At 36.7% G+C, this 24,216-nt stretch overlaps 1 protein-coding gene across 3 annotated transcripts in view; it reads left to right on the top strand.

Annotated features, from left to right (window-relative positions):
- Positions 1-24,216, top strand: part of LOC111862070 (multidrug resistance-associated protein 7) — a 58,011-nt gene that overhangs the window by 5,943 nt on the left and 27,852 nt on the right. For all 3 annotated transcript variants that reach the window (XM_023847146.2, XM_023847145.2, XM_023847144.2), the window contains exons 3-11: positions 928-1,194; positions 1,517-1,810; positions 5,430-5,556; positions 8,184-8,277; positions 12,529-12,640; positions 13,738-13,863; positions 16,732-16,880; positions 18,778-18,897; positions 21,328-21,537. In XM_023847146.2, the coding sequence (XP_023702914.1) occupies positions 928-1,194; positions 1,517-1,810; positions 5,430-5,556; positions 8,184-8,277; positions 12,529-12,640; positions 13,738-13,863; positions 16,732-16,880; positions 18,778-18,897; positions 21,328-21,537 (1,499 nt within the window). The remainder of the gene's footprint in view (positions 1-927; positions 1,195-1,516; positions 1,811-5,429; positions 5,557-8,183; positions 8,278-12,528; positions 12,641-13,737; positions 13,864-16,731; positions 16,881-18,777; positions 18,898-21,327; positions 21,538-24,216) is intronic.

Below are 24,216 nucleotides of genomic sequence, written 5' to 3'. Positions count from 1 at the left end.
TTTACTGGCATAAAAGTGTTCAACAATCTGCCACAAAGTATTAAAAACTTGGGCAATGATACTAAAAAGTTTAAATCAGAGTTAAAGAATTATCTACATGCTCATTCCTTCTACTCTTTAGATGAATACTTCAATGTAAATAGAGAATGATGTAAAATTAAGTTATAATAATTTTTAAGCTAAAATTGCCTGTACTTATGTATGTAACATTTTGACTTGTTCTGTATCCAAAGGTACTAACCTGCTTAGGATTTATAGAATGTAAATAAATTCAATTCAATTCAAAATCAGTAGGCAATGCCCAAGCGTATCTGTATGTCTCCTCCTCCTCCTCCCTTCATTGTTGGTGTTTTGTAGGTTTAATTGCTACAAGTTCATATAATTATTGCAGCTTGTCAATTTTGTTTAGATTGTGTTTAAACTGAGAGATTGTTCTTAGGGAAATATTGATTTGTGTCTTATTTATATTGGTGAAGTGGTTAGAAAATTATGAAACTAAATTGTTATAAGGAATTTGTATTTCCACCATACATATATTAAAATAAACATGGGATCCTCTTTTATTTTACTTGTATGTATGACTTATTCGACAACACTGTCAGTAGTTCAGATTATATGCCATCAAATGCAATGGGGTAATTAGTGAATGATGAACTAGAAAGGGGTGGAAGGAAGTGGCCATGGTGTAATTGTAGATACTATCTTGGCATTTGCATGGAGGGACAGAAGAGAGCCATGAAAACCCTGTCAGGATCCCTAGCCCCCTGCCCAAGATTTTAATATCTCCCAGATGTGAAATGGTGCCTCTAACCATTTGACCACGGCGTTCTCTTTGAAAGCTCACGATCAAGGACAAGACAGAAATTCATATTTTAAAACAATAATGCAGTATGAAATATGATTTATCTAATAGTAATTCTATTCTAGGATCCCCTAGACTGGGTACATACAGCCGGTTCAGAGAGGAAAGAGATCCTTTGTATCTTGGTACTGCAATGGAAGATGCTCCGTTTTGTTCCAAACTCCTGTTTCACTGGGTCACACCTCTCATGGAGAAGGGTGCTAAGAAGAAGCTGGGAAATTCTGATGATTTGTATGATCTTCCACTCAACTTGACTCCTGCATATTTGTGTTCTCAGTTGGAGATGGCGCTGGTTCTGTCTTCAGTATCTACGAAGCATAGCCCACATTCAGGTCAGTGCATTTACCTTATAGATTTCTTCCAGTATACTGATCTTCATCCATATGAATCAAGCAAGAAAATATACAAACAAAACAAACTCCATGGCTTGAGTGACGGACTGGACTTAATAGTTTAGGTGAGAGAAATAGGAAATGTGCTCAGAATTTTGGTATGAAACCCTTAAAATTGATAGTCAGGAAATGGGTTGTGACAATGTGGATTCAATTAGCTCAGGATCACTACTGTGGTGGAATTTCCTGTTGAAGATTTAGTTTGGTAAGTTATTTCATTTGCATAGTTTTCCATCATAAGGGTTTACATTCTTTTTTCTAGTTGCTACAGATGCTGCTGTAGATGTTAATGGGGCACCCCACAGAGAGGTGGAGATACCAGATGTAACATGGAGGGGAGTGAAATCACGGAAACCAGCTTCACTTCTTCGAGCTCTGCACACTTGCTTTGGGATTCAGTTCTACAGCATCGGTGTCCTAAAGCTTTTATCAGACATTGCAGGCTTCATGGGGCCCTTGCTTCTTAATAAGTTAGTGACATTCATAGAGACAAAGTCAGAGTCATTGCATGAAGGCTATTTGTATGCTGCTGGTCTCTTTGCTGTGACTTTAATAGGTATGTCCTTAAGTTAACGTTGTTGTTAGATGCAAGATTGTTAGATTGTTGATTTCAAAATGTGGATGCACAATCTCTTCTTTGAGAACTAATTCTCTGGTAATGAAGTCCAAAGGTTTAGTACTGCAGACACCAAAACCCAACATTGGACATACTTTTGAGCCACATAAATCTTCCAACCATTACACCCTGTTTCCTTATCATTTCATCTCCTGTATCTTCCAAGTGGCTGCTTTCAAGAAGTTTTCTCACCGAAATGTATGCAGGTTCCCCCCCCCCCCTAACATCCAAATAAACCAAAAGAAATATCTTCAGCAAGGGTGATTTTTAATGTGATAGGGTACCTTAAGTGCAAGACAAGTATATGTCAGACAGACTGTACCAGACCAGTGGGCAAAGACGTCGGAAATTAGGAATAATTTTGTATAATTTTTAATTCTTTGTGTGTGGTGAGACTGAGTCCACTTGGTATGTTGGTCACTATTTGGCATATTGTGTCAGCCCCAGATGATAGATGGTAATGCATGGGCAGCTGTCTGTGGAATGAGAATTGGCAGGGGAAAGTGATGTACTTGGAGAAAACCTGCCCCAGTAATTTTGTATATATAAGGTCCCTGGGATCCTAAGTAAATAGTACATGAACTGTGACTCAGTATTAACCCACCAGCATGTCATTTTATTTTGTCTATTTAGGTAACGTGCATAAAATTAAAGTTTTTTGGAATGAATGCCTCAGAATTATCACAGAAGTTTTGTATAGGAATAACACATCTGTCATTCAGTAAAGGAACTATGCTGACTATCATCAGTTGATTTTTCATGGCTGTAAAACTAGCAGATTTTGCTGAAACAGGAGATTGTCCTGTAGTGTAAAAATATGCCCATCATATACGAATGTAAAATTTAACTTACAGTAGTGTATGTGCAGTGATATCTTATTATTGTGTTGTTGCAAATATTTCTATTATGCTCATTATGTTTATTTTTAGTAGTCCAGACCAAAATCTCATATAAAAATTGTAGTAATTCTCACAGTGCATTTCTCAGTTGCAGCAAATTGTTACTGTGTTTTAAATTTAGGGTCTTTACTTTATAGTATTCTGTAATCTTCTCAAGGCATTAACAAAGGCACTGGTTCCCAGTCTCTGTGATTCACAGACTGAGAAAAACATGCAGTGGGTTTTCCAAGGGCCTGGACCACACTGTATAGCACAAATTATAGTCTGTAAATGTAATTGATACTAGTAGAACTAAACTTGTTTATTTAAAATATTTATATGTATTAATCTATGCTTATTTGTTATTCCCTTCTGACTTGAATGCTATAATTTGTAATTAACTCGTTTATTGGATTTTTAATCTCAGACACCACTGAAGCAGTAAAATCATGACTCTTAGAATGTAATCCATTTGAGCTAACTTGTGACTGAAAGAATGAGTATGGAGGTCATTAACTAAAAGTGCAAAGGAAAATATAGATTTTAGTTGAAATGACTGAAATCCATTTAATGAAAAGGTCTCCTACTTGAGATATAACAGAAGCATTTCCATGGCTAGAATGGAAATTACTGATATTTGCAGTTTTTGTTTCCTGTGTGAAATCCTTTAGTATTGAAAAAGAGAATTGTTGAAGAAAGGCATCAGAGTCTCCTGTAGATGCTCTGTGTTCATCATCAGTTTTTGAGTTATCATATCTTATGAACATCTGAATTTCATTACATGTATTATGTGATGAATGTGCAAAATTGTGATAAATATTGGTTGCAGCTTAGTATAAGCTTTTAGGAAAGCAAAGTTTTAATTGTAATGTTACTCATAATTATACCATATCTATTCTGCAATATGTTTCATTCATCATATGGCTTCCTAGTACTCATATTTGGACAGACGTAGGGATATTTTTGGTTAACAGAGATTACAAATTACGTGAATGTAATTTGTTTGTGCATGTATGTGTGTCCCCCATAAGTTCAAGGCCTTAGGAGTCCTTGGCAATTTGCAGAATATGGAAAAAGTAATGAGGGAAAAGTTGTTGAAAGTTGTATGTTTTCATTCTCAAATGTCGAGTTTTTTTTTTTACATAGGATGAGCTGTTGTATCACTGCACTTTTTCACACATTAGTAGTAAAAAGTTATGGTGATATCAAGATGACATGATGGCAAAAGAGGGTATGTTTCAAGGGCAGAAGGAAGTGTTAGTGAATGAGACACAGGTATGTCATGAAATAGGAATAGTGAACAAACCATTGTGTTTTAATGTATTCATACAGAAACAATATTACAGTGTGGCCAGTTGTGGCAAAATGTTGTTCATACTGGTGTCCCTATTGTTGCTGACACAAGTGGATACAGTGCCATAAGCTAGAGAATATGTTTCAGTGTTGCTGGGGTAATGACTATGCATGCAGCGTAAATATTCCTCTTGTATGCGACAGAGTGTCAGCGTATTTTCTGTATGAGTACATTGAAACAAAACGGTTTATGTCACTATTTCTGTTTCATGTACCTGTCTCTCCTTCACTACTTTTATCATCTGTCCTGGTAACCATTCCACATTCACTGTCATATCACCTTGCAACATTCTATAAATTTTTACTGTTCAAGTGTAAAGAGTGTAGCACCATAACAGCTCATCCTGGGTAAAACAATCCAACATGTGGGACTGGAAACACACAGTCTGCAATAACTCTTCCCTCATTGCATTTCTGTTTATTTTGTCAACTAACTGAAGCCCCCTGTGGCCCTAGACTTATGGGATGTTCTGTATGTTGCGCTTCCATAAAGAAATGGTGTGGTGTACAACATGCTTTACTGTTATCTAACAGCTGGTGCTAGGAACATGGATGAAAGGTGACATGAAAGAGAAGTTTGTACTGTGCACACATTCATTTTAATTCTTGCTGTACTCATCTGAGAACTTGTTGACTTCAAATTGTCATTGATTTTCACTCTTAGCCTCAATTGTTTAATGCAGTGCCATAGATTGAAGAAGTGGAGTTAGGTCTGGATATTGAGATGGTCAAGATTTATAACCTCTTCTTCCAGTACACACTCCTGAAAAATGTTCATTTGGAATCTCATGAACAGTCCCTGGACTTATTGGAATTTTGCATGTTACTGGAAATTGAGGTCTGCAGAGTAATCTCTGAACTAAATGTAGCACAATTTCCCTGTGCAGAGACTATCTGTGAAGGTCTAAATGAGTATTTCCCATGGGACTGGTTTCGAAGAGAAGGTTCTGAAGCTTGACTTGGTATGCAAAAATCTGTGGGCCTGGATCAGCCAAGTGGTAACAAGTTTTAAAATAAATGACAACATGCTATTTAAAATAAATCAGAGATATTGTTGATATCTCTGCAGGGCAATGAATATGCCTTCACTATCAGTACAATTAAAATTTCAGTTTATTATTTACGTCACGTTTCATTCATGTTTTTGGTCCTAATTCTTACAAAATAGTAACAACTGGAAATAACACCATAACCTAGGACACGTTTACTATGGTATATGGGTCTGTATTGTGTTGGTGTGTGTATGAAAAATCATTGAATCAGTGTAGATGTTACTAATTACTCAGTTGTATGCTTTAATAATGTTTAGTGGTTTTTACTTCCTACAGCAGCATTGTGTAATGCTCATTTCAACTTCCTTATGCAAGAAGTGGGCCTCAAGATACGAGGAGCATTGGTGACAACTGTATACAGGAAGACTCTCACTGTCAGCAGTATTGAACTCTCCAAATTCAGGTAAGTTGTAAATAATTACTTTCAGTGTGTTCCTTTGCCTGTTTCCTAGTGCGACCACATTTTGAGCATTACATTTGTCACCTGTAAGAGGCCCATGAGAATTTTCATGGGTGCAGTCACTACACACACATAAAAGCAAACAAAACAAACTCTCTGGTTTCAGTCCGCAAGCGAATTATACTGACGGAGCAACTGCTGCTTGTTGAAGTTAGCCTCTGTGGTCTAGTGGTCAGAGTTCCTGGCTACAGGTTCAGAGGTTTGGGTTCGATTCCTGGCACTAGCAAAATTTTATGAGAAGTAGTGGGTTTGGAATGGGGTCCACTCAGCCTCGTGAGGATAATTGACGAGCTATTTCAAGGAAATAGCGGCGTGGGGATTCGTTGCACCAACCACGCAACACCATCTGTCTGCTAAAGCTGGCACTACATACACATAACTTGACAGAAACAGGATGTCACTACATACTTACGTCTTTTCCTATTTAACAATATCAACACCATGAAAAAATTCCCTAGTGGTTGAGGAAGGCAGTCAATTGTAGCACTCTTAATTGCTTGTACCCATATATCTTAATGATTCTTAGTCTTACTGATGGTGTCTGCAGATTTGGACTATTATCCATGAAGTGTCTCCTTTACACAAGAAAATAAAATATAATTACTTGCACATGAGGGTAGTTTCTGGGAATAAGAAGAGTATGCTGCAGCAAATTGCAGCCCCAGGTCTGCAACAAGTTTTGCACTTCAAACTGGTGATCAAGTACTGCATTGTCATTGAGAAACGTGACTTACTCACCACTTCAGTTCCAGTTCAGATGAATGGAATCATGAATCATCCATCACAAAAATATGATTAAGGAACTTGCTTCTCATCATTTTCTAACATTAAGATGGCAGGCAGAATGTAATTATGTATTGCAGGAGGCTTTCCAGTGGGAAGTGCCAGATTGATTCATGTGGCAGGATGTGGGTCCCTAAGCCTTCCTTCAACTGGGTATGATATTTGTGGCACGATTCTCTTACTTTCTAATAAACACATCTGCAACAAAATAACTGCTCACAATCTAAATATTTAAAACTTCTCAAATAGAGGGTTGGTTCATAAAGCAGAAATCATCACATATTTTGCAATAATCAACAAACAGTTAGCAAATATCATATTTAAAAATTTTCTGGGGTACCTGTAAGCTGTTCTGAAAGTACCGAAGTGGGCATATGGTTGGTTCTCCCCAGCCCTATACATTAGTGATAGTGACAATGATTTGTACAATCATGAAAAGCATTAAGAAGAAGATATCGATTCTCCACTTGAAGAGATGTAGGCAATCTGTATTTTAATGTAAATTTCACTGACACGCATTCTCAGTCTGTTCTGATCACCATGTGAATACGTGTGATCATCATGCTGTCTACTAACTACTGTATGTAGAGTTTATACTACCATCACGTCTAAGGTGAGGTCTCTCATGCAAATCATTGCTTTCTGAGATTGACATAAAGATACCTACTGATTTGCCCTTATAATTTTATGTGGAACCTGAGGGTGTTTGGGAACGGGGTGTTGAGAATATTTGAACTGAAGACAAATATAGTGACAGGAGGTTGGAGAAACTGCATATTGAGTAGCTTCATAACTTGTACTCTTCTAAGTATAATTAGAATGATCAAGTCAAGGAGGATGGGGTGGGCAGGACATGTAGCACGAATGGGTGAGAAGAGGAATGCTTATAGGATATTGGTGGGAAAGCCAGATGGAAGGAGACCAGTGGGAAGACAAAGGTGTAATATTTAAATTTTTTTAAATTCACTTAATGGGGGGTGGAGTCCAACTGGGTCCACTCAGCACGGTGGCCACTGATTGGCCCAGGTGATTATAATGATGGAGAATTTGGTGGAATGAAGATTGGTAGGGGAAACCGAAGTACTCGGAGAAAACCCGCCCCAGCGCCACTTTGTTCACCACAAATCCCACTTGACCAGACCAAGGATCGAACCCGGGCCGCCTCGGTGGGTAGCCAGCAACTAACCGCTTAAGCTATAGCACAGCCGACCAAGGTGTAAGTGGGTGGACAATATTAAAATGGATCTTAGAGAGAATGAATGGGAAGGTGTGGTATGGATTGCCATTATCTGGCTCAGGATAGGGACCAGTGGAGGGCTCTTGTGAACACGGTAATGAACCTTCGGGTTCCATAAAATGCTGGGAAATTCTTGAGTAACTGCATAATTGGCGGCTTCTCAAGAAGGGCTCAGCTCCATGAGTGAGTGAGTGAGTGAGTGAATTTTATGTAGAACAAGGTGTTTTTCTAATTGTCTAACTTTTATTTAATCAGTCAAATAATTGAATTTAAAAAGAGTTTATGAATACTTTTGTGTTTCCTTTAATTGAGGTTTGAGAATTTCACAGCAATGAAAGTATGGATTGTGGTCTTCTTGAATATGGCACTGGGTACTCTTACAGTGTTACAACTTTTCAGAGGAACCTGTTACTTCCATCTGTAGGGTAGAAGAAGCTTATACTCTGAAGAGGGAGGCAGGAGACTTGGTAAACCTCTGTGAAACTGCAGTGTCATAACCCAACACATCACAACTTAGAAATATATTAATGTGATATTTCATTGTGTGCAGTCTTGGAGAAATCGTGAACTTCATGAGCACGGATACTGATCGCATTGTGAACTCATGTCCCAGTTTCCATTCCTTCTGGAGTATTCCATTTCAGGTATGTTACTTTAGAAACTGTGCAAGTGGCATGTAAAGTGATAAAGCACATATCCTAAGTAATGGAATGTATAAATACTGACAAACTGCTTCTTGTGCCACTAGGATGGCTGCACAGAACACTGCTAGATTTATATTGAGGTGTTTGTGGATTGATTCCTGACTCAAGGCACTCAGATGTAGATGTTCTCTGCTTTTCTGAAACATGTTTAGGACCTCACAATATACCAGTACCATTTGTCTTTCATTCCACCTGATTAGTTTTTCACAATCGTGATATTTACATTGCTTGAGAACATATTAAGGCATACCTTGAATGAGATCCAGAGGATAACCATTTTTACCCAGCTGTTTTGTTAGTTTGCTGAGATGCTTTTTATAAAATGCAAGTTAATGTTGTGAAGTGTACCAGTACTGTTTCCTCAATTGCTCCTCTTGACTTGTTATTAAGAGCCACTGTTAACAGTACTTCCTAAATCAGAAGTTGATACCGAATCATTGAATGGTTTCTTTCATTGTTCTCCCTCTAACAGTAATAACTGCCATCTTTGTAGTAGCTAATTTTTGAAAGGAGAAAATAGGTTTGTGAATCATTGCATGTTGTATGTATGTGCAGCTCAAAAGGAATGGTCTGATCCGACATGTCGAAACCTGCCCTGATTTTCTTTTTCACTGCAAGAGTACACACAACAAAATACACTGTCAACATTTTAGCTGCTAATATGCACTGCAAGTATTTTTTAAAAATTGCTGAACATGGCCAATATTGTAGCCTGCCAGACCCTTGGAGAAATGTTCACCCCTAACAGAGCTGGAGCAGAACAGAGCAGTACGCAACACGCAACACAGCTGACTCACAGCCTAGGCTGGGGTTGTACAAACCTCTGGTACAAGCGATTCCGTACACAGAAAAAATGAGTAATTCGGGAGTTTTTAAAAAATACTTGCCGTGCGTATTAGCAGCTAAAATTTTGACAGTGGATTTTGTTGTGTGTACTCTTGCAGTGAAATAGAAATCAGGACAGGTTTCGACATGTCGGACCAGACCATTCCCTTGTCAGTTCATGAAACTCCATAGGAAGGCTTTCCTATTGGAGGTTATCCTGACATCATACTTTTTCCTTAAATTCTTGCCTTCCTTCATTCCAGTGTGGTGGTTTGAGAGCTGCCGAACTGATAGCAGCACTAGCAGCATTCGGATTATTTTGGTACCTTGAATATATGTATGATACAGTACCATTATACAGGGTCTGGTTAGTTATTCAGCTGGACAAGAAATTTCCTGCTTTGTTGGACCTCCTAGGTGTATTATCATAATCACACGGTCCCTTGTTGGGCCCTATTCTGTGCCAGTCAAGTCCATCCCTTCACATCCTGTTTGTTTCACATCAGTTTTAATATTATATTATATATATTAAATCCTCTGTTTTCACCATTAGGCACCCAGCCCTTGAGTCTTCCCAACTTGTTTCCCTTCCTTCTGATCTCTCTTCTTTCTCCATTATTTTCATTCTTATTCTGTGTGCATCCACAATTTGTATCTGGTACAGTGCTTTTTGTTATCGTTATTTAACTGTGTTAACAAAATACAAAGGTTGGAACTTTAATAATGGCAACTACTTATTTACAACTGATACAAAATAGATGCATGTTTCAAAGTTTTACTGTTCTTCAGTGTAGTCACCAGCATTGTGTACAATCCATTGCCAGCGATGTGGAAGTCGTAGGATACCTTTAGCAGCGCCTGTTGTGTTGATAGTTCGAATGGAGTGATGTACTGCCTGAAGAATCTCTGGAACAGTTCTGAAGCGTATGCTACAAAGTGGTTCCTTCATCTTAGGAATCAAGTCAAAGTCACAAGGGCTTAAGTCCAGGGAGTATGGTGGATGGTACAGCACTTCCCAGCCCCATCGATCGAACAAATCAGCCACAGCTTGCGCTGCCTGCGGCTGAACATTGTCCTGCAAAATGATGGGTGGGTTCTGCAGAAAGTGTCGCCGCTTCTTTCTCAAAGCTGGTCACAGGTTGTGTTCCAAAAATGAACAGTAATACTGTGCATTGACAGTCTGCTGTCAGGGAATGGTATGTGTTAGGATAACACCATCACAGTCGTACGTGAGAATCACCATTTGGCCCATGTCTCATCCAGCATAATGATACAGCATAAGAAAGCCTCTCCTTTGTGCTCATAGTGCTTGAAGTGGTTACGAGTAGCATCTAATCGGAGCCATTTCTGCATTTCCGTCAAATCATGCGAACCCATCGTGATGCAATTTTTCTCATGCCCAGGCATTCCTTCAGAATGTGAAGGACAGTCGTATGCGCTAATCCTGTCTCTCGGGCCAGCTCATGAATCGTATGGCACCAATCACTCTCAAGTAACATGGAAAGAGCACACATTTCTTCTTCACTGACACTAGGACGACCTGGCTGACACATGTCTGCCAGATTTTGGCATCCCTCATTGAAGGTTTTTACCCACCTTGTCACTGTTCTGTAGGGCAATGCAGATTCCCCGCAAGCCTCTTGAAGACTTTGATGACATTGTCGTGCTGTGTGGCCTCTGGCACATTCAATCTTTATCCAACTCTGTTGTTCCTGTTTTGAAAACATCGTGACAACACCACATTAGACCTCCAGCTAACATGAGGCTCTATTCTCCTCCATCACTGCACATGCGCGTGATGTGGGAAGGGAGAGTCCGTTTGCTCTGAGGTAAGGTAGGTATGTAACTAATGTGTGGTATAAGTGACATTATTTGATTCTATTGTGTGGTGTCTCTACAGTAGTGTTGCCACTATTAAAGCTCCAATCCTTGTATTTAAGTCTGTTTCCTCTGGCACATCTTTGATGACCCCTTTTTTTATTATGGTGTACCATGGGTTGTATGCTGTGAATCCAGAATCCTTTATTATAGGATTATTTACTGCCCTGTTGGCTTCTACCCTCTGCATGAACATGACCTCCCATAAGAATCTCGATCTCTGCTTGATTGACTTGTATTTAGTTCTAGACTGTGTCATTAAATTAAAGAAATCAAATTTTCCCAATTTTTTGTTTGCAGTTTGGGTTGTCAGGCTACTTTCTCATGTAACAGTAAAGAAACAAGGAAAATTACAAAACTCTTTAAAGAAACAAATAAAAATGTATTGTCAAACACAAAACACGATACAAAACATAGCAAAACACTAGTTCCAAACAGATAAATATGGCAAAAGTGGCATTTACCAAATGAAATGCTTAGACTGTCCACTGAAATACATAGGGAAAACAGGACAAACATTCCACATATATAAAGAGCTTGTACAAGCAGTTGGGAGCAATAACAGCAATTCAGGATACTCAAACCATATATTGAACATGAGACACACATATGGGACAGTAACTGACACAGTGGACATCATAGAAACAGAAGGAAAAGGAAGGCATTTAAACATATTAGAAAAGTGTCACATATACAAAATCAGTAAAAGTAAGCTACACATGAATGACACATACATTGATATACATATAAAACTGTAATATTTGAAACATTACATGAATTAAACACTAGGTAGCAGCACACAGATCACATCCAACATACACAAAGCAGAACCAACACTATAGATCGTTCATAACTACACAAGACACAACAGAATGAAATAGACACAGTAAAAAAAGAGTACACATTCAACTGCATTGAAAGTAGTGTCAGCGTGTTCCATACATAAATGTAAACACCAGTCATTATTGCATGTTATAGATATACCAGTCACCAGCATACTCGTACATTGTGCACAAAAGGAATATTATACCCCAGAATTCAGAACTGGATCATAAAAAGTGTTAACAACAGTGCACAAGGTGCAGCAGTTTCACCAAAGCAATTCTAGCACACTTGATGGCAGTATAGTCCAAAACATGTATAAATAGAATAAACAAAATGAAAGAATGAGAGTTTTAATTAAAAATTATATTTTGAATTAAAACTTCTAGTGTAAGTTGCACGAAAGACAGAAATGATTACTGGAAAGAATGCAGTGCAACAGGATGCTGAAATGCAAGATTTATTATTAATTTAGAAGAAACAAAATGAGACCAGTTAGAAGTGAGCAGTGAAATTGTATGTGGAAGGATAGAACTCCATGTAGTCATGTTACAAAATGCAGTGTAATGTATAGGAAGGTGGAAATTAAGTAACACGAATACAATACATGTTTCTGTATTTATTTGGAGTTGTACAAATATATGCCATTTCCACTGTATGTTTCAGATTGGTGTGTCATTTTACCTATTACATACACAAGTTGGCCTTGCATTTTTGGCTGGTGCTATTTTCACTATTATTTTAATTCCTATTAATAAATGCATAGCTTCAAAAATAGGTAAGATCTTTTCTACTTTAGCTGGAATATTTTAATTGATACTGTATGTTCATAAATTCTGTACTTTCAAACACCCCACAGTGTCTGGAAATTTCAAGCGGTTTTTCAAATATCTGAAAGGAAGGGACTGTGTAAATGTTTGCGCAACATCATGGAGCTTTTTTCTTTGCTGTTTTATTGTGTTAGCTCATCTACTTATCCATAGTCTCACATAAATTTTGATGCAGTACCAAGAAGCCGTATAATTTATGGTAATTTTACTGTTTTGATTTTATCTAGCAAACTCCCATTTACAGTAGTTAGTTTCTAATGTAGATTTCTAAAAGACAAAGAATATGTGCAGTGTGGGTTACATAGGCTTAAACAGTATCTGGAACACATTGTACGACATGAAATCCTGATTTAATGTTCATGCATTTAGTGAATTTTTTCTTTTTTAGCCCCAACCAAAGTTTAATATAAACAATGAATATACTTTCCTCAGTATTTAGTGAATCTTGATTTAGTAGGTAACCAGAGTTTACTGTAAGAGATTTTTCACCTTTCTTCAAGTTAGTGTGGTCATGTTTAAGAGAACAATTGATATTCACATTTTCTATCTGCTGAAAATTGTTCGCACACAACCACTATGCTTGTTCTCTATATCATTAATTATTTCAGAAATCAATGTGGTATGTATCATTATGTAATTGTACGTTTATTCATGATGGAACTGTTTTTTCTTTCTTTCATTGTTTAATATATCATTGTTTTATATGTTGGTTTGATGCAGTTGATTATATAATTGTGTTTATTTTTGTAGAAGCACTTTCTTCAACTACTTATATAAAGAAATTATGTAATTATAATTATATTATGTAAGTCTTACAAGGTCATGAACAGTTTCTTGGTGTAGTATTTCATAACTCCCTTTTAGTGAAATCCTCAGTACATTGTAAGAAGAGCCATCCCCAGAGTTTCGTTAAATGTGGATTTCACTGTGATTGTTCAGTAAACATCACTACATTGTTCTTAGTTTAGCACTGAATTAAATAATAAAATATATATTTTTACTTGTTATGTTAAGATACAAGAGTACAGACTAGCCATATTTTCAGGTGAGCTGAGTACAAAACTGATGTTACAGAAAGACGGACGAGTGAAAGTTATGGCTGAAATTCTGCGTGGGATCCGTGTGATCAAATTTCATGTGTGGGAAGACCACTTTGTTGAAAAGATTGGAAGTGAGTATGTTACAACAGTGCATACCAATTTTACAGTGCTCCAAGAACAGCAGAATGTACTTATGACCCTTCTGTGTCTTGGTAATGACCTTTTACTCATTAGTTTAATAATTTTAAGAAAATTCTGTAGAACTGTGGTATCTGTTTTAATTGTATTCATCAGGAATAGAATGAAAGAACTTGGTTTGTAAATAAACTAATTTTAAGATTCTCAGGTCATGCCATTTTATGTTACTTTTATAAACTAAACTGGTGTTTCAGTTGTGGCTTGCACAGATGACTTGCTGATATTTATAGGAATTGTTCTCAATTTTAATCTTCAAAACTGATATGGAAGGTGAATTAAAATTACATTCTACATGGAACCACCATTTCATTTCTTGGAGATAACTAATTGACACACTCAGCCACATACTCATTCATGACATAGAGAAGAGACCTTCTTGAGAAGCTGAAAGACATTCAACTGGCCAATAAATTTTTTTTTTTTGGCGGTAATCCAGAAGTTCATTGTGGCAAGATTCGTACATTTGACTCCACCCTGATCCATTTGTAGTCTGCACCTTCATACCTATTTATTTAAGCTCCATTTAAATGTTGTCCTTCCTCTGTGCCAAAGTGGCCTCTTCTCCCAGGTTTCTAGACAAAACTTTTTACATACTGTTCTCCCTCTATGTATTATATGTCCTGCCATTCTTATCCCACTTGTTTTGATAACCAGTATATCTTACGTAATACAAATTGTGAAGATCCTCACTATGTAATTTTCTCCATCCTCCTGTTACTCTCTCTCTCTCTCAGAACCAAGTAATGTTCTCAGTACTTTGTTCTCAAACACTTATAATCTGCACACTTCCTTTAGGGTGAAACATTTACACTTTTTCACAAACTACATTATACTGCTGATTATTTGTGACAATTTGTCTTTTTTTTAGCTTATCTGTCCACATTTTTAGGGGCATTCACAACCCTATGGAGTGCCTATGAAGTTTGCACAGTCCATTTGTCTGTCAGTATACATGAAACAGTTCAAGAACAACTTGACAGACTTTAATGAATTTCAGTAGTGGAGAATTTTGTTCACATGAAGATGTACACAAGTTTCTACCATATTTTGAGCATAACTCATTAAGTATTTGTTGGAGTGAAGAGTGTTTCAAACAAAAGCTGTTGTAGATACAAATGAGACACATTATATTCAATACACTTGTCCATTAAACCTTACAGTTCTCAAGATAACTGAAAAAATTTGACGTGTACATTACCAAATATCTGTATTCCACAACCCCCATGGTCTCTTGATTGCGTCCCAAACTTGGATTATCCATGTTTTTCAATTATTTATGTGTCTGCTGCCCTTCATTAACATGGATAATCAGGAGAATGTTATACTAAAATTATGATTTTGTATGTTTTAATGTAGGTTTTTTATAGGAGTTGGAATAATGAAAGACTGTGTGCTGATTGGTAATCATATCTGCTCTTAATTTCTTGATATATAGTTTTTTGCTGCCACTGTCATTCCTAAATAGTTGAACAAAGTCACAGCTTAGAAGGATTTCTTACCTATTTTTACTGGTATATTATGATTTTCCTTTGCATTCCAGTGATGAGGATTGTATAGTTCCCTGTGACATTAACTTACATAAGAACCTGCTGCAGTCACAAAGTTACTCCCTTGAACATTCAGAAGTGATGGTGAGCCTCCAGTAGAAGTTACAGGGAAACAATATGTATAGCTTTTAGAGGATTTTCTTACTATTTTAACTTGATATCTGCACATTTATTATGATTTCTTAGTACCCAAGTAATAATGGAATAAAAAGTAATTTGTACAACCAAATATGTTGTTCCATTATTGTTTGTTGTAATGGCATTTCACAGTGAGAAGAACAATTTTCCACTTTCATTAATATATGACTTATATTAGTTTGCAAGTCCCAGAGTTGGAGATTTCTGAGAGAAATAGTGTATTTGTCTCATCTTAGAATTTGACACTTCATTCGTATAATTAAATGAAATTGAATATACTTTTAAATTAATTTTTAGCTTATTTTAGCTAGAAGAAACAAAATTAGAAGTGAGTGAGATGAAGTGGTTTTGAATAGCAGCTTTTAAGGAAATTCTGTAGAAGTCAAGGTTTGAATATTTTGACATGTTATGCCAGTGGAATTATGGAAAATGAGAAGATTTAGGTTAGGCATTGACAGAAAGTTGAGATGACCTATTAGAGAACCAGGAAAAGGGGTGGCATGACTGAGTGATTAGTGACAAAACTGTGACAGACTAGAGAGAAGTGTGGATACAGAAAGACAAGAGAGTGTGGAAAAGGCTTAGCAAGTGATTACCCATAAAATTTAAAATGCCTGTTGAATATTATTAAAATTGAGAACCTGGTGACTAAATACTGTGATATAACATTAATTGTTATCTTAGAAGTTAAGAATATTGAGTACAGAACTGAGTAATTAGACCAAAAGAAAGGAAACAGAAATAAGTCAGTATTTGTAACTAGTCACTGAAAGAGATTATGAATGAAAATATAAGAAAGATAATTATAATCATCACAGCCACCACCTGCTGACATTCTCACCAGGATGAGCCATGTTATGACAAAGCCTTCTCCGTTCTTTTCTGTCATCACATAAGAGCTTATCTTTCGTCTATGATCACTATTATCCTACACTATTTTAAACTTACTGTATCCTTAATGTTGGCACTTTTTCATGTCATTCTATTTTCAGACTGTTAAATGAAGAAAGATGCATTTACAAAGGCTGTTACTCTGACTACCAACATTGAGTAACATTTTATATTTTCACTGGAATGTTGCTTCTGAGATTCCACTTGCTTTGGTTATGTTTTCAGAGCTGCGTGAATTGGAACTGAAGTACTTGCGTGGTCGAAAGTACCTGGATGCCTTATGTGTATATTTTTGGGCTACTACTCCTGTTCTCATCTCCATTTTCACCTTTGTTACTTATGTCCTTCTTGGCAACAAACTAACAGCTGCAACTGTAAGTTGTTTAACTGTTTTAATGCACATGTAAGTTAGATTAGCAGTTAAAGAAATGCAGAACTTGTGGCATTGATGAGGTCAGTCTTCTGTATACAGGATGTTTCACGACTTTAGAGCATAACTGCAGGAGGTGATTTCCTAGGTCTTTGTGATCAAAAAAGTTCATATAAACATGTGTCCGATTTTGGACGGTTATGGAGTTATGACCGTTTTAAACTCAGAATAGAAAGTAACGATTACTGACAATAAACGGAACAAAATAATAAACCAGCATAATACATGGTACATTTAAAGTATGAATGTAAAGTTAACTTCGTGAAATTACCTTTAATTTGAATTTAGTGGTGGTTAAAGCTGATTTTCAAAAATGCCACCACCGGCTGCAGCACAGGCTGCCACTTGGTTGTGAACCGTGCCGGACATACCAACCCTCCCCGCCTTAGGTACATCTCAAGCGTCGAGATAACGAGAACGCTCTGTCTGTAGCTGGCTAAAAATAGTGACCCACCAGCTGACAGACACGGTTCACACGAGGGCGTGTACGAGAATGGAAAAACGGTCATAACTCCGTAACTGTCCAAAATCGGACACATGTTTATATGAACTTTTTTGATCACAAAGACCTAGGAAATCACCTCCTGCAGTTATGCCCTAAAGTCGTGAAACACCCTGTATATAGTTTCATGTTGTCACACATTAGAGTTTCTTGTAGAGGTGCTGAAACACTATTACTGGCAGTGGTGGGAAGCAGAACTTTACTGTTTCTAAAGAATTAACATTCAAGAAGTTAAGTTAAAATCCTTCTGTATATGTAAAATTGAAATGTAAAGGTGAGATAATTGTGAGTGAATGAGTGTCATGGGAATTAACTTTAAAGTTGTGGGGTATGTACATCACTTGCATCCCCTGCATCCGAGTTATAAATGGAGAGTGCAATGACAGATGGGGTTGTTAATGTTCATTGTTTTGGATGTTAGGAGTAATACATTTGCGCATTAGTATAGTCCAGTGTCTGAATCATTTTTCAGTCAGTGACCAAAGGTAAGCGCATTTGCATGTGGGCTTTCCTAATTTAAATAAAAACTTCATTTGTCATTTTGTGTGTATGTTGGGACTTTGTAGGTTAATCTAAAAGACAAATTTAAAAATTTGTAGCTCAGGTTACTCTCCTGTTCATGTAACCTTGAAAGCAATTAAAGTCCCCGCAAGAAGACAAGGGTTAAAGTGGTCTGTAGTGCCAGGGCTTTATCTTTTACCTGGAAGTACTTTGGTTTCCTACCAAAGAGGTCCTGAGAACTCTCTACTGGTGAATCTTCCAGGGCAGGATGCTGTTCACTAACCTTCATATAGTGCCAATGGTTGAGGAAGACGAGCTTTACCCCCACACAAAGGCCAAGGCTGAACATAGGGTGCAGCATCATGCCTTTACCTTCTACCTGGAACTCTTTTGGTCTTATATCCACCCTGTACCAGGAGCTCTTCATGAAGCTGCCAGGACATGATGCTAACCATTAACCTCTGTCTGGTATTGAGACTCAAGTTATATATAGTTCCACAAGATTGCTAAGTCTTAAAGTGGACTGAAGTGCCACTTGTTTATCTTTTACCTGAAGCTTCTAATTGTGAAAACAGCTGCTCAAGCATAAACTGTAGGATTTGAGGTTCTAACAGTGGTTGTTTTGAAGAGTTCCTAATTTAAAATATGGGTGTTTCATGCCCTGTTGAAGTAAGAAATATGGGTTTTGTAAAGTCCTTTGTAAGAGTGATGAAGTTACTGTGGAGAGATAGATAAATTCATGAACTGCATCCTCAAAGCCCAGTAATCTGTGTGCAATAATTACATTCTCAGGTACAGGAATTTTTACTTACCAAGACAAGATTTTTTATGTTTTCAGGTTTTTACCAGTATTGCTCTGCTGAACATGTTGATTGGTCCGTTGAATGCCTTCCCATGGGTGTTAAATGGTCTTACTGAAGCATGGGTTTCTCTTAAAAGAATTCAAAGACTGTTGGAGGTAAGACTGAGCTGTACACTGCAGAAATAAGTACTCTTATGATGATGAACTCCAGTTTTATAGTCATATATTAACCATTTCTATGCTGTGAGTGAATTATATCACTTAGAAACACATTAATGCTTTTGTAATTTGATTCTGCCAGTAAAAAGATGTCATCTGCTATGTCTTGACTGTTAAAACTTACAGACGTGGTTTCCCGCATACCGTGAAAATAAAACGTTTTTGCAGTCATGTTACATTTACCATATTTTCCTGAATATAAGCTGCCCTTGAATATAAATCACACCTCAAAATTATATGGTGTTGAAATAAGAAAATTTGAATTTAATTGTTTAGTTTGATGACAGTCTGTAATGATGTAAAAAAAGTTATGGCATTAATTTCAGTTGAGTTCGTACTGACTTACTGAAGCTGAAGCTTCGTTTCTTGGTCATAACAATGAACTGTGTATCTTTACCAGATCTAGACAATTCTGTGACTTATTTTCATTAAGAACTGTTGGTAAGGTATACCCTGATTTTAAAGGCCTAAATTTTGAAGCAGGGTGGCGTATATTCATGTAAATATGGTATATTATTGTCTGTAAGACTAATATGGTGACTGACTCAAAAACCAAAAATTGAGAATGTCTTTTTAAGGGTGATTCTTAGTGAAACAAAATGAAAACAGTTTCCAGAATAATTGTGAACAATGAATAGAGTCTTGTTTGAGTGAATTATAAATAATTGCTGATGAAACAGGTATTTCTGCCATATATCACTACATTTTTTTCTGATTGAAACTGTAGATATGATGGAATTTTATGTACTAATACAAAATGTACTTTAATTTTGAAAATAATTGAGCATTGAAGAATTTAACCCGTTGCCGTGGTTCGTCGTGTATGTTTCGTCAGGGATTTAAATCGTCTGGGGGGGTTCGGCGTGTATGTTTCGTCCAGCTGCACACCTATGTTATAACGCCTATAATAATTGATGGTTTTGCTGTAGATTGTTGGATTTTTCGCTGGCCTGTTGTCACAAGAACAGAGTATACTAAGCCAACGAGTTTAGCTGAGATAAGTCATCGTTACATATGCCTGTCTTGCAGCAAATTCGTGTTGCTTCTTGTAGCGGTTTCGTCACTCAATGGCGTATTTGCTTTGCTTGTGAAGTAATAAACACCAGAGAGGTGATGTGTGCTGTTGTATATAATATCATATTGCCCTGAGCTGGCCACACAAACACATTCCATTGGAATTCTTAGAAGAGGGTTGTCCAAAATGTTATTCTCGTAAAATCGATTGCTTTCGCACAGTACATAGCACCCATTTCTTAGAAATACGCCACAATTTAAGGCAGAACACTGTGGTCACCCCCTGAGACGATACGGATGTGTGTGGGGGAGGGAAAAGTACTCATTATCGCTCCAGTTGACGCCATTTTATCGTACTGACCTTGGTGGTCGTTTCGAGAGCCAGCTCTGTGTTTAGACTAATGCTTCAAGGCGTCACCTGCTTACATAGCCGAGATACCGGGTGCTCATATTATAAGGCAAGGTTATAAAACCAACTTTTAAGATCATTTTAGTGAAAGTTTCATCCTTCAAGGCGTACCATTCTCTGCTCAAATACTAAATAACATGCTTCCATTGAAGATATAAAGGGGGTTCATATTATAAGGTAAGGTTATAAAACCACCTTTTAAGATCATTTTAGTGAAAGTTTCATGTTCCTATCTCATAGAATTTAAGAACAATGATGAATAAATAATTTTCGAGCAAAATTTAAATGGCCGGCTGAATATATTACCGCAGGAGCCGCGGCCGCGGAATTTAAATGACCACGTCAAAAGGTTAAGAGGAAACCTGATGATGTAAAGCTGTGCATAATAAGTTCATTATTTTGGTCACTGATAACAAGATGTTCCCATATCATTTGCTAGGTAATCAGTGGTTCCTAATTGTTACTAAGCATCTTAATTTTAATGGGGCATTTCCAATTTTACATATTTATCGTGGATCCTAAGAGTGAGTCATGGAAAAGGTTAAACTGTAATTTGTAAGAATTTTATTTTTCACTTGTATATTGCATATTTCATCTGAGCAAAATGTCTTAACTGATAATTTGAATTCTCTGGATATTTTTTGAGTGATTTGTATGTAGAAACATTATATTTATAATTATTACTGTCTGTATGCATTGTATGTTTGAAGCTTAAAAATAATTATCACAGTTTTGGTAGATGGTGGTAAATTATGCATGTTCTGTTTGTACAGTGGAATGTTTTGTTTTCCTATTACTGTCGGTAAACTTCAATTGATTGTACTTGTATCATTGATGATTATGATAATTTGGATACTGGAGAATATATACAGTTTTTTTTTCAGTCCTACATTTTTCAAAAGTGAATATTACCGACTGATATTATTTAATTGAAATTATTTTAGCTATGTGATATGGACCTTGACGATTATTATACTGCGCTGCCTGATGACAAGTCTGAACTTGCCATATATGTTAAAAATGGATTCTTCAGCTATGGGTCCACTGAGAAAGAAAGCCAAGCATCAGAGACTTATGCTCAGGATGAAGAAAATCAAGATGTTGAAACTCCTACAAAGTTTATGCTTAGAAACATTTCCATTACAGTCAAGAAGGTGAGAATATTTGAGGTTTATTTTCTTAGTTGAGAAGTTTGTCTCTGTACTGTGCCTACCATGTACTTGAGACGTTTTCAGGAGTGGACCATTACAGAAGGTGTTATTTATACACTTGTTGGCCATTTTAGAATAAAAATCAACACCACAGGGTCTTCTGTAGTACATATACAGCAGCAAAAAACTTAATATCAAAATTGGGCTCAAATATAAAAACAGCGTAGGTTGAAACTTACACAGTTACAGAATGATATGAAGTAGATAAGTGTGCGAGTTGTCATGTATGGAATCTTAACTCAAAAAAATGTAAAACAGAAATGTAAACAAAAGTGAGTTATTTAAAAATGAAATGGAAGGGAATTTTGTAAGATAAGAGGAAATGGACTCTCATAACATCAGCTGACTCTGATACTGGGGATACCTTGAACCAGAGTGACTGTCCTCTGGCATTTCATGCATGTGGAGAAAGGAGGGAGGAAAAGTTGATAGGGCAAAAGGAGAACAAGGAAATAAATGAGGGATAGAAGGAACAAGGGGAAATCAAATCCAAATGAGAAGAATGAGGCTAATGTAATAAAGATAAAGACCCAGGGAAGCAAATACAGTGAAAGGCTCAGGCTGATTTTTCAGACTCAGAATTTTGGGAAATATTACAAGCAGTTGTGTTGGAGATTGTTACAGAAGCCTTACACTTATTGGGTCTTGAGGGACTCTACCCTTTTCTCAACATGAATTGTATGTTTGTTTATTTATGTAGATATTTACCCATTCATGTACTTATCTTACTACATGCTTGTGTATATACTTCCTGCCCTATTTTCTTACTCATTTATTTACATTGGTCTTTTTTTGTCTACTTTATTGTTTACTTATCTGTCATACTTGCATGCTTGTTTGCTTCATTATTTACTTACCACACTTTATACTTTTTCATTAGAAAAGGAAGCCAGAAGCTTAGTAGCCAAGTCATGCTCCTTTAGCTGCAAGTTCTTCCTTTTTTTTTCCCGTGAGGTAAACAATACAGAAGGAACTGGAAAGTAGTGTTGAGCTTTGATAGGATTCCACAGTTCTTAAAAGATCAACCAAAAGGAAAAGAAGTTACTGATTTTAGGCTTTCACATTGGAAATTATTGATGTTAATTCTATTCTTGGATTTTTGTACCGTGTGGCTCTAGGCAATGTTGCTGATGTGTTGGAGACAGTAGGTACTTATGAAATGTTGGCACAGTTGCCCAAAATGTATGACACAACAACCCAAGAACAGAATTCACATCAAGAAAAGAAGTTTGGGAAGACTCAGAAACCGTGGAGAGATTCTTTGTTGTATATCTATACCAGGTCAAATTATACCACAAACTGGAAAGGATAAGGATGAGGATTATTGTGTTGTTATTGTTTATTTTTTTGTTTCTGCTGCTGCTTCTGTTAGGCAGTGAAAAAACAAACGAGTTGCTGGCTCATCAGGTCTGTCTAATACTTGAACATGTGTGCTCATCATCAATTAGTGATGTAGAGCATTATGCTATAATTAAAAAGAAACTATATTCGGTATATTTCTGATAGTTGTACACCATTGAAAATTTTAAACATGGTGGGTTAATAATTCTCTCACCATATGGCAGAGCATATGCACAGATGTTAGTGTGAAGGGGGCTCTGAAATCTATGCATATGTATGTTATAATGAAATTGTATTAATATATTACATTTGGGAATTATCATATTATTTTGGTTTAAAAATAATGCTTTTTTAATATGTTTAACTTCATTTTGCAGTACTGTTCCATTCTTGCTCCTTTTCAGAATTTTGCATGTTAAGCGTTCAACAGTTTCTGCAAGCTTGTAAATTCTGCCTCAAAATTTTTCATGTTAATATCAGTTGCATAAATGCTTCATTTTGTTCAACAACTCAAGATGACATGATTTCTTAATATCCTCCAAAGTAATGAGGTTTTTGATCCCATCATTATTAGGATTTATTCATCAATTTGGAAAGCTCCTATCAGTTTCTTTAAGTTCCGTTGTGTAGAATTATATTTAATACACTGTTATATCTGACTTGTCAGTCATTTGTATTGTATGAATGTGTTACACATACAGTGGTTTAAATATGTTATTCCTGATAGTTTTTAAATGTTTACTGACATGAAACCAAAAAGCTGGAGCCTTACAGGATCAAGCCATGTACCTCCACATTGCAAATCAGCAGCCTTGTCCCTTCAGCTTCCAAGCTTCTGTACCTAACAAGGCAATTGTACCACAGCCAAACCAAAAGGAAACTTTAAGGCCTGCATTCTGGAACCAGACCTACTGGACATAAGGGCAAGACATATGTCTTTATTTTCCATTTACTTTGCATGCAGATAATTCCACACCAACTTAAAATATGTGTGTAATTTGTAATATGCTTATTTGAATGTATATGAACTCTCATGGTGACAGTGTATAGTGAAGTATTCTCAGGCTATTAGCTGTGTTAATGTGGAGTTGATGTCTGATGTTTTGGAGACTGTCTCCATCATCAGGGGTCTATGTGTTCACAAACTATATTTTTACACAAAGCTTCCTTCTTCCTAGCCCAGGTCACATGGGGAACAGTAAGTGGAGTCAGGTGATCATTGATGTTGTGTCTCAGAGCAGACCATGTGGGGAACAGTCATTTGCTCATGTGAAATTATGT

This window comes from Cryptotermes secundus, unplaced genomic scaffold (genome assembly GCF_002891405.2).
Source record: "Cryptotermes secundus unplaced genomic scaffold, Csec_1.0 scaffold400, whole genome shotgun sequence".
In the NCBI taxonomy this organism is placed as follows: Eukaryota; Metazoa; Arthropoda; class Insecta; order Blattodea; family Kalotermitidae; genus Cryptotermes; species Cryptotermes secundus.
Note: the sequence above shows the minus strand (reverse complement) of the source record. Positions and strands in the feature narration are given on the sequence as shown.